Here is a 12012-nt window from a genome sequence, read left to right on the forward strand (position 1 = left end):
TGAGTAATTGTACTCATAAAACCTTCACTGCGTCCCTGTGGTTTAAATGATTATTTACCAAGTGACAGCTGCTAATTCATCCATTCATTCAGTGAGTCAACAAATAATTATTGAGTGCCTACTAAGTGGAAATGAGAATAAAAAGATGCTTTGCTCCTGATCATTTCTTCAAGGAATTTATAAAATAATGGGAAGAAAAGATATCCACACAAAGGACTGGGAAAGAAATGATGACTGTCAGAAAAGAGGTTCAGAATGTTACGGTGCTTCAAAGATCCTCCTTGCCTGTGACTGGGGACACTCATTAACAAGGTGGAATTTGAGTCGAGTCTCTAAAATTGGATAGTGTTTTGAAATGGAACTTTGGGAGAGGAAAGACGTTCATTCTGGGAGTCACATGCACTACAGAGGGCCATGGGGTGACACGGACGCGCAGCATTGGAGAAATGGTGAAAAATACTATTTGGCAAAAGATTCAGATAGAGGTTAAGGAATGATGTTATCCTGATTCTCCGCCGGGCAAAAGTTATTGGGGAAAAGATCGTTCAAAGCTTAGAAAAAGTTCCTGAGGGGGGATAACTCAAAATCTTGAACACTGCTAAGCTTCAAGCTTTATTCAGAAGACAGCGGGAGGTATTAAAGAAATCAGAACACAGTGTGGAAACTGCTATGGTGTTAATGAGGAGGCTGGATGGGGGAAGGGACACCAGATAATGGGTTATTGAGTGAAAGGGGGACACGGGAGAAGGTAGACAAGAACTGGAAAAGGAAAGGAAGACGGAGGGACACACGTCAGAAGTGTTGGCAGACTGAGTCATCAACGTCAAACTTCTTGTCAATAATTTGAATTAATATGTGAGAGAGCGAATGGAGTTAAAAACTGATTCTGAAATTAATTCCAGTTTGGGTAGCAGGGAGACTAGAAAAGTGACTGGTATAAAACAGGGTAGTGTAGGAGTAATTTCCCAGTGCAGGGAGGGAAGAAAGATGATGGCTTGTTTTTAGCCTGAACTTAGACAGCTAGGATAGACCTAAAGATAAGGATTTACAGGTATTTCCTACAGAAGCAAAAGCAGGTTAAACCCTTGATGCACCACGGAAGACTAAGGTGTACGGAAGTTAGAGAATAACTAATAAATCAGACTGGTGACCACTGAGCGCCTCTTCGGCAAAGACTTTCTAAAATTAACCTGAGGTTTTTTTCGTAGGGATCTCAGACAGAATATCTACTTGAATTGCCAACTTTGATTTCAGTTCTGAGTATTTGGTGCTCCCTGAACTTGGGTGTGGTTTTGGATAGCGTTTGTTCTACAATCTGATGTGTGCATTGGTATAAAACTTTCCATTCTTCTCCTCTTAAGCTCACATGTGTTAGAGAAATGTATGAACGACTTCCCAGGCTTTTGCTTTCAGTAATTTAACATCGTTTATTTAGGCAATCACAGGGAACAGTGACATCGGCTCCCCCCCTCCAAAAAAACCCATGAAATAAATAAGTGAGTGTTCTTCAGGGATTATAGATTTTTCTTATATCTAACAGGGCACACCTGTTATAAAAAGAGGTTTATCTTTAATCTGTCTCCCAAAGAAAACGTATATTAATTTATATGGCCAAGATCTGACCTGCAGATGTTCATTTGTGGATGTGCCACAGAAGGTTAAAATTATAGATAAAGATACAAATCCACAGGGCGGGGGGAGGTGTAGAGTTTGACTGTTCTCTAGGGTAAGAGAAGGCATCTTTTCTGCAGAATAACTGAGAAACTAGCCCAGCCTGTTTGCACTTTTTCTATGAGCCAATCAGAGCAAGAATTGAGGGGAAAGTTAACATAGTCTCCAAATTTGCTATCTGGGGTCCAGTCTTCTCAGAGCAAAGCCTCCAGAATTATTTCTCCAGTCCGGCCCATAGGAAAGTAAGACCACGTGTATTACTTCAGCCTTTTTTCCTAAATGCCACCCAGAAGAGATTGTGGGAACCTCCTTAAGTTTCCCTAGAGTTTTAGCTCTTCAAATCAACAAAGCAGTTGTCCTTTTCATGTGTGTTCTTTCTAATTAAAATGAAAGATGTTTAAGGAGGCACCAGAAATACATATGAATAAACAGGAAAACTGAGTCAAAGAACTAATTATACTTTGATGCTTGCATTCTGCTGCTCAAAGGCTAGCTCACAGTCCTTGCTCTAATTGCCTTATGCTCCCTGTTTTAAGAGAAGAGAAAACCTCCCACACCCTTCATTTTATCTGATTTTGGTTGATGGCTCCCAAACCATGCCTTCCAGCCCCAACATCCCTAAGTCCCCAGTTTATATCATCTGATCCCTCTAGGACACTCCTACTCAAATCACACATGTTTAATGGTAAACACATTTTCATCTCTTCTCTCCAGATTATTACTGTTTCAGATTCCCTCATCTCCTAGCCTGCATGGCTTATATTTTTGGACTTCTGATTATACCTTAAAAAAAAAAAAAAGACAATAGTCATAAATTCTGTCATGTGACTTTCCTTTGACTTTTCTTATCCAACATTATTTACCATGGCCCCTTTGAAAACTCTTCTTTTCCAGCCCAGTCTGGCCTCTTGTGCTCTTTCTTGAATGCTGTATTAATTGTGTCTTCACGGGATATTTGTGCTGGTCCCCATGTTTGGCACCAACATCCATGTCCTTACAAAGTAGTGTATCCTATACCTCCTCCTGGTCGAAACTTCCCCGATGCTCCAGTTTACCATCAAAGTCCATGAGAGTCTTTTATTTCTCTGATTTTATAAGGCACGTTTAGCCTCAGCCTTACAACCTGGCCCTTGGGCTTCATGGAATTCTTGTGTCTCAATCTGTTTGTATTGAATTAGAAGATATTTATCAAGTGACCCATTTATGATAGGAGACTCAGTGCTGCTGAGATTCAAACTGAGTGTGTCAAAGAAGCCTCTCAAGCCGCTTGTTGTGTAGTGCAAGGCACGCTTCAAGGGCACAAGTGACTGTTAACTAAGTCAGAGAAACTGTTAACTAAGGCATGTACATTTGACATCTTGTCATTCTGACTATACTAGAAACAAGGGGACAGCCTGGACTTCTCACTCTTCTGTATCTCTCAGCACAGTCAACAAAGAATGAGGTCCACTATGGGTGGACAGTCCTTACCACACACACCGACACAGCCACACTGGTGGCCATCAGGTACTGAGAACACTGGATGCCCAGTGCTCGCATACGGTCTCTGTAACTCTCACAGCCTTACTGGTGGTCATTATTAACCTATTTCACCGGTGAAGAATCTGACTTTTAAAGGAGTTATGTAACTTAATGTGTCTGCACTGAGACGATCAGTAAATGGCAGAACTGGGATTTGTAGCCAAATATAACTGAAAAGCCTGTGCACTGGTCCCTGCTCATTACTGCTCAGCTACTGGGATGTCGATACTTATGATGTCACCTCAGGTCATTCCACAGATGACACTCTTGAGAGCGGGACCGTTACATACACGTGTACACACACACGCGCCAAAAGTAAGGGTTTCTTGATATTTAAAAACAAAACAAAACTCCCCAGATGTTTGAAGTTATCTGGCTTTGTACCTGTTCTTTGTATCTTCTTGTGAAAAGGCCCTAGTTCTGTAATTTCCTTGTCAGTTGCATACATGGCCTACTTAAAGGATATAAATAGAAATCAACCACTCATAGCTTGAAGAAGGGGTAACAACATGGCTTCAAGTCCGTAGGAAGCTGACTCTTCCTAGATGTCCATACTGGCTCTTGTTCACACACTGGGATGTGAAAAAGCCTATCTTCCTTTCCATACACAGGATTTTGCCTGCAAGATCCCATTAGTGCTAATGGGTCATTTTCCTCCCATCACCCCCAGGATCAAAAGGAGAAGCTGCATCCTTAATGACATGCTAATGCTTCATGGGGCTCAGGCCACTCAAGGGTTTCCTTTGTTCTCTGCCTATGACAACCCACTGGGGGACTCGAGACCACTCTCTGCTATATGAAGGGTTTATAAAGACTGCATTAAGTGGTGCTAAGTGCAGCCTCTGTAATGAAAATGAGAATGGAGACCCTACTTGCTTATAAAGCCAGACTCATCCACCTCGGTGTGTTCGAGGCTTGTATCCTGCACTGCTTAAATCAATATTTTCTGCTCTTTAACAACACAAGGGGAAGACAACTACTTCTCTTCAATAAGCTTTAAAAAGTTGTTCAGGCAAATAAGTGTGCTGATTGGGAAAAAATATGATGTAGCAGGAAGTGGGAAAGGAAGTAAGTGCATTTTAGAAATAACTTTCTCCCCATGTGTTGCTTCACCATTCTCCCTTCTTTCCTGATTCTCTTCTGCTGTGACCTCAGTCCATCAGTTGGCTGACAGGTTATTAAGTGCCCACTGTGCTTAGCCCAGTTGTAGGCGCTGTGGGGGAATCTAAAACAAATAAAGATACAATCTCTATCCTCCAGGATGTTATGAGCAGAAAGAGGAAGATGGGTTATTGAGTATACATCATCCTATACATAACTTTCAGTACTAAGTTCTATGTCTGAAAAGTCTGAAGCACTGCCAAGAATCCTTCATTCAACTCCCCACTGTTCTCTAATGCTGCATTCATTATGCCCAGAGGAGAGCTGAAATTTCCTAACAGATGTCATTCAACCAGTGAAAGTAGGGAGCATTTCCTTGCATTGATACTTGACATGTAACAGCCTAAATCTCAGCCCACGATCTCAGGTGTGCAAGAAAGGTAGCTTTTTTCTCTTTTTCTGTGACTCACCTTGATTTCTGCTTTGAGCTCTGGTTCTTTGAATCAGTGAAAACATCGTCTCAGGCAATCTTAGTTCCCTTACTTCCCTGGGATTCTTTAGGGATGGGGGGGCTTCCATGGCACCAGTTTTTGTAGAGAGAGATGGCACAGGAACAGGCGCCACTGAGTTGCTGCCCAGCGTCGCCATTCGTGTGTGCGTGACCTCCTCAGGTCAGTCTTTTCCTGCTTGTTTCTTTGCCACTCTGGGAACTGTTCTGTTGATCCCACACCACAATGGGGTATGGGAAGGCTGACTAAGCTCCTAGCTTGTGTAAATCTACCATGCGGCTGTTTCTTCTCAAGGACATCACTGCTGCCTCTGGGTTCTCTGGAGGAAATGCACACAGATCAGCTTGACTTTCCTCAACCTACCTGAGGTTTGACGTCCTCAGATTAGAGCACTGTGTCCCTCTTCTTGGCAATGACTCTGTTCACACTTCTCCAGCTTTCTCTCCTGCTTACCCACATGAGGGGCAGGAAAGCTTTTCTCTCCTCATGTAATTGCCTGGATAGTCTGTCCGTTTCACTCTGGGAGTCTTTGATTTTAAGGCCCAAAGGCATAAAGATAATTTTATATCTTTGGTTTCTGATGCACATCCCTTCTCTGAGGCGAGTAAAACACAATCGCTTGAAATTTAAGTGAGAGGAAAGACCAAGGAGAGAAAGGAAATATGGAGGGGAAAAATGAGATATTTCAAAAAAAGTATCCTAATTCAGTCCAAAAACATGCTCTCCTTTAATATTAAGAATGGTGGTTAACAGTCAATAGATGTTTTATTTCAGAGTTGGGAGAAGTAAACACATGCAAGTACCTTAGGTACAAAGTGTGCAGGACCAGTGACATTCTAGGGAAATACTTAGAGCTTTAGTTAGTAGGTCCGTGACCTGAGTTCTCAGTTTTTATGGCTGACTTTAAGCAAGCTCCAGATATTCCTCCGCCCAATCCAGGAATGTTATATCTGTGGCCTGATCTTACTCTATACTTACCAGCTGGTAGGTTAGCTTATTACTGTTTCCTGGATGCTGGCAGAAGATGCAAGATTTCTGGGTCAGAGACCAAGGATTTTATTACTCATGACCCAACAAACAGCATGAGCATGAGCATCTCTGTCAGTTCTCCTTGCTCCCAAGTCCTGTGAAAACACTGCAGAGGGGCCCAGGTAAACATTAGGAATGTAGGAGTTCTGTGTTATGGTGGGAGAAGGTACCACTTGGCATCAAAGGTAAATAAAATGGTTAATGTGAGAGAAAATGTAAACAGCAATGCAAAGTTGGAGAAACAAGTAGCTACATAGGCTATGTTACCAGGACTTGTGACCAGGAGCAGTGTATTATGGAATTTGGGGGTCATCCTCCTTGTATTCTGCATTGATTATTATATTAGAGAGTTAATTAATTGTATCTACTGAATGCTATCCAGATATGATGAATAATCTTGGATGGAAAGGAAATGGAATCAAACTTGGATTGTGATCTTTCTCTCTTTTTTTTTAAGTGGTAGCCCATAACGTTGGGAAATCTCAAACCTAGAACACGAAGATGACAAAGCAGAGCACAGTGTTCCACTAGATACTGCAGTAAAATTGGGGGTGGGGAGCCTAACTGATAACTTGCTAACAGATCCTAGAGGAGCATGAAGAATTAAAAGTTGTGTAACTCCACCTACAAAAGAGATACTTGAAAAGGGATGTAATATTCAAGTATAAACAGACTACTATGGGGGTGAGTTAGTGAATAAGACAGGGACACGCAAGGATAATAGTCTTAAGAATAGTAGAAAAGGCAATTTTAGACATTTAGAATTTGTTGAGCTTCTAGTTAACAGAAAGGCCTAGACTTCTCTAAGCAGAAGATGGACTTGATAATAATAACACCTCTTAACACCTGCTACATATTTTCATTCTGGTAGATACTTTCTCTATTTTATCTCATTTAATCCTCACAAACCCTATGGGATAGGCTTTATTGTTTCCATTTTAGAAATGAGATTACTAATGATCAGAGAAACTAAAAATAATGCTTGAACCCATAGAGTTGATACATAATTTGACTTGGATTTTAATTCAGGGGCCACTTCATGGCCTCTGTCCTTCCCTTTGGCTGTACTGTGTCGAGCTCACAGAGTTCTCTGTGGAAATAGCTTCTAGAAATGTCTTCTAGTGCCGATGTATTATTCAAACACTTCTATTGTTTTGCATTTTTAAGAAAATATCTAATTATACATTTACTTTTTAAAATTAATTTAATGAAAAATAAACCTCACTGTTTTTTTCTTTCATGTCAATGACAAGTGACTTTCGTGACCAAAAGTTTCCTCTTCCCACAGGTGACTTGTATATAGGAGGAGTGGCCAAAGAAACATACAAATCCTTGCCAAAACTTGTCCATGCCAAGGAGGGCTTTCAGGGCTGCCTGGCATCAGTGGATTTAAATGGGCGGCTTCCGGACCTCATCTCAGATGCTCTCTTCTGCAATGGGCAGATTGAGAGAGGATGTGAAGGTACTAGATCTTTGTTATCACACTCTAAATAGTTCTAATCCCACTTTCCAATGAGAACAAATCTCTCTGGCCAGCAAAGTTTTCATTTCTGATAATTGGCCAAACCCCCACTTAAGGCTTAAAAATCCTTACTCATGTTTTCCATTTGTCATCCCATAAATCTTAAATTTTCTGGACTTTTGGCAAACTGACCTAATGCCTGATAGAAAGCGGGAGCTATGTCTCTGGACTTGGTTATTTTCCACTTCTTTGCATACTGTAGTTCACCTAATCAGTGTGTTAATCAGTTCTGCAAACTTGCTTTATAGCATTGAATAGATACACTGTTTAGACTAGAAAAACAGACTTACTCCAGCAAATGTTAACTTGAGCTTGTTTTTTCAAAATCGACATTCAATAGGATGTAATAAGAGAATAACATTCAGAGACCCATTCTCAAATCACTATTTGGTTTGTGTCTACGTGGCAGCAAGAGTGTCTCAGTTTGTTTTAGCAATAATTGATGTCTTCTATTACCCAAGGCTAATATTCCATACTTCAGAAATGCTTCTAGTATCTTCCTGCTTTTTTGTGTTCTCTATCAGACTGAGATCTGTAGGAGTACTTTTTGATTGCTACTTTCATTTTAGATAATTTTCCCTTCAACACCTCAGATTATTTGAGCCAATTCTCCCTCCATAAATGTAATTTAATCACATTATCCTGAATTTTGTAGCTCTGAGCGTGTTGCTGCTTCTCCTTTAATGTTGAATACAGTTTGGGCCATTTTGAAAATTTTAGATTCATGAGGAAATTTCATAAGGGAGAAACAAAGAAAGACGTATGAATTCCTGGCCCCCAGGAGATGATGAATCATTTCTTCTCAGCCAAGATAATGCTATTAGATTTAGCAATTACCTAGGTACATGAAAATGTGCAACATATTTTGCCCTGAAAAGTCAGGTGGAATTCAAGTTGTGTTTTAACCATGCCAGAGGATAAGGCTACTTAATGGAAAGCTGTTGAATTCATTTTTAATGTTTTTGCTGTGTTATTTTCTTTATCTCAAAATTTGGTATAACACACTTCTGTAAAACAAAGGGAAACTGCGTGTTTTCTCCTTTTACCAGTTTGGCAAAGGAAACAAAATTAAGTGAATAAATTCTTTCTAGTGGATGGATACAAAAATGTGGGTCTTAACTTTGGTTCTTGGAGGTGAGCTAGTAAGTGAGAATTTATGCATTTATTTTTTTATTTTTTAGAAATAAAATTACTACAAACCGTTCTGAAAACATTTTTCAAAATAAGCCTTTCTACAAGTTGCTCAGTGACATCTCACCTAAAAGAAATGGTAGGAACAGACAAACACATTCACAGCTGAACACTTACAAGACAGAAAACCAAACACACACGCATGACCTCCCACCACTGGCATGTGATGTGAGTGGGTGAGTGGAAGGGAAGACTAATGAGAAATACACCGAGAATGTGTATTTACAGAAATGAATAATATTAGGTGTTATTTTCCAACATAATTCAATAAGCATTGTGGCTAAGATGATTGCACATCTTCTTGGGTAATCCTAAACTGCTATTTGAACATTTCAAATCATTCAGTAAGTTATGACATTGGTTCCTTCCTTACCTTATCTAGTTTGCTTTAATATCTGAGCTTTAAGAATTCTCACTTCTTTTACTTTATTCTTAGAATGTAACTTTTTTCATTCCACTATCAAGATTAACAACTTCTTGTTTGCTTTTTTCCTCATTTCATATTAATTTATGTAGAACTTGAAAAAATGAGATAACCCTATGTTACCAGTCACTTTTTCACTTAACATTAGAAATTATCCTATCCATTGGAAACTTTAGAACGTGAATTTCAAAGCTGCATATGATCCCTTGTCCTTAGAGGACCTGCTTTTATTAACAACTTTTAATTTATGATTAGATCATTATCCTCTGTGGTTCCTAGGAGTAATCTCAGAGGTCCCTGTCATAGGTGTAGTTGATGTATTTTTAGGATTAGTGATCAACTTCTAGATAAATTATTTCTATAAAGAGTGTTGTCTCATGGGACTTTGAGTTCACATCACATTGGAATCACTTAACTTACATATTAATAGAAACCATATAAATTTGACATCACTGAATAATACCTTGTCAAGATTTTCTGCCGTTTCTACCCAATAAGACCCTCAAGTCTCTAAGCCTCTTTCATGTAAAAAGTCATTGGTCTTCCCTCAATAACCATTTACTGCCTTTCATGTCTAACTTATGTCAGTGTGTAACAGCGGATTATTTTTTTTTTTTTTAACACAACACATGTTAGCTCGCAGAGGGCACTTACCTTGTCCAGGACCCTTTAGATGAATGTTTCTCAACTTTTAGCCACAATCAGAATCACTTGCAGAATTCTTAAAACCCATGTTACTGGAGACCGCCCCCAAGGTTTCTGATTCAGTAGGTCTAGCAAGGGGGCCTAGAATTTACATTTCTCACAAGTTCCTAAATGATGCTAATGCTTTTGGCCTGACACCAGATTTGGAAAATTACTGCATTGTCCTCCTTACATAAGAGAAAGTAGACACTGGCAATCCACCAATAATCAGGTTCAGTCAAGCTTAATACTGAGTTAAGAAAACTTTTGTACAAGAAGTTGGTGAAAACAATTTTAATTCAGAGACTCTGCGTGGACTCATAACGTTCAGTCCTAGAACTGCATTATAAGCTATAGAAATACTTAATTTTAAAGCCACCATTGATTGAGCACTGGTGACAATGTTTACATGTGATATTTCATTTAATTCTCAAAGCTCAAATGAATTAGGTATGACTGACTCTTTCAGATGAGTAAATCGAGCCTCAGCGATGAAAGGTGACCTTCCTAAGGTCATACAGCAAGTGTGAGTGGATGATGGAAGGTTTGAATCCAAGTTTGCTTTACTTGAAATCCCAGGCATCCAAGCCCTTTCCTCTATTGTTTCTTTGGTTTCCAGAGGTTGTAGTTTTTTCTTTTGCTTTCATTTCCTTCCCAAAAATATCCTTATTTTTAACCACTTAATACAAATGTCCTTGTGGCTTGCTCCCAATTTTATTCAGTCATAAAATAACAAGAACATTATATAACTAGAGGGAAAAATAAATTCAGGGCTTTGTCTTGTGCAAAGGCCTGTCAATGTTTAAACATTGTTCTGGAAGGTGAGTACTTTGGAAAATGTGGCTTGTCAGGCACAGGCATGCATTCTCTTGTAATACCTGAATATATAAAGACTGTTGTGATAATGGAAAAAATAATAATAAAGCACGTCTTTGTGTTCACGGAAAGGCTTGGCAGGCACTCTGGGTGGCGGCTCTACAACGCGGGCAGATGATCTTTTTATAAGATTGCAGTTTCACTGTATTTAGAGTTTAGCATTATTTTGCAATTGCATTTGCCAAAACAAAAATAAAAACAGAAATGCGACTCTCTCTCAGTTCTTGCTCCTGCTCTTCCCTTCGGCTGGACAAGTAAGGGGAGCAGGATCCACTGATAGCACTGCGCCTGACCCAGGCCGGGCCTCTGCCACTTCTGCTCTTAGGCTTATCCAGGGAGGAATGTGCCAAGGAACATTGCATTCAGAGTTTTTTTTTTTTTCTTTTTTAACAAACATTAATTATTTTCAGTCTCTAATGCCATGGAATAAAGGTCCTTAGATACTTACCTATCACAGACTGGAAAAACAACAAAAACTAAGCAATTTAGTGGTTCTTACTTTTCGATGCAGTAGAGGTGAGAAAAACTATTACATCTATTCAGGTCTCCCAGGCTTGGGAGTTTATTATTATTATGCATAACAACGATTATTTTTATTATGATTACTGATTACTATTTTTGTTTTATATATATATATATATTTACTATTATTATATAGTTAGTATTTACAGTATTACGGTTTCTGAATTTGTGAAAATTCGCACAGGTTAGGCTACACTCAACAACTTCTTATGAAGAATACCACGACCAAGAAATCTGTAATAAAAATATGATTGTAAAGAGGATGTTTAAACATACATTTTTACAATGACATCAGTTTGTAGAAAATCTAATTACAGATCATTCTCATGTATTCACTAAAGCAGTTACCTCAAAGGCTCTCAGTGTTAATAGCATCTAATGAGTATGGTGCCTGTTTTTAAATATATTTAAAAACCTATAAAATTGTGTTTACTGGAAAATATCTTCAGTTTATATTCTGAAGATAATTTGGGTAGACAGCATTCCATTCTCACCTAAGATAGCACTTACTGGTGAGGTTCTACTGTAATATTCACAGGGCAGTTTGTAAGAGTTGAAGACAATTATAAATATAGAGAAAATAGAGACATAACTCTGAGATCTGAAAGCAGTGTACACCCTGTCTGGTAAAGGCAAAGCTAAACTCTCCCTGTCACAGTCTTGTAAAGGAATGTGCTTTATGGGGAATTGCAGTTTGTTTCTTCCATCCGTTACCTTTGCTTTCATCCACTCCAGATGATGAATACATTGTGATAGTTTGGTGTCACCTTAAGGTCCAACTGTCGGCAGAGGACAGCTGGCATTACAGTTTTAAGCCTTAATTGCAATAGCAAAATAAAAGACCCAGAGGGAAAAAATAGAAAGGGATAACTGGTCTGCTAATGACCAGCGTCTGCTGTATCTGCACATGACAAGTGATGCTGCATGCTTCACCTAAGCAATGCAGTCGCTTTGGTAATACA

At 39.2% G+C, this 12012-nt stretch overlaps 1 protein-coding gene across 21 annotated transcripts in view; it reads left to right on the top strand.

The window, feature by feature from the left end:
• Positions 1-12012, top strand: part of NRXN1 (neurexin 1) — a 1020679-nt gene that overhangs the window by 513096 nt on the left and 495571 nt on the right. For all 21 annotated transcript variants that reach the window (XM_064494502.1, XM_031466987.2, XM_064494491.1 and 18 more), the window contains one exon: positions 7120-7293. In XM_064494502.1, the coding sequence (XP_064350572.1) occupies positions 7120-7293 (174 nt within the window). The remainder of the gene's footprint in view (positions 1-7119; positions 7294-12012) is intronic.

The sequence above is a fragment of the Camelus dromedarius genome, chromosome 15 (genome assembly GCF_036321535.1).
Source record: "Camelus dromedarius isolate mCamDro1 chromosome 15, mCamDro1.pat, whole genome shotgun sequence".
Lineage (NCBI taxonomy): Eukaryota > Metazoa > Chordata > Mammalia > Artiodactyla > Camelidae > Camelus > Camelus dromedarius.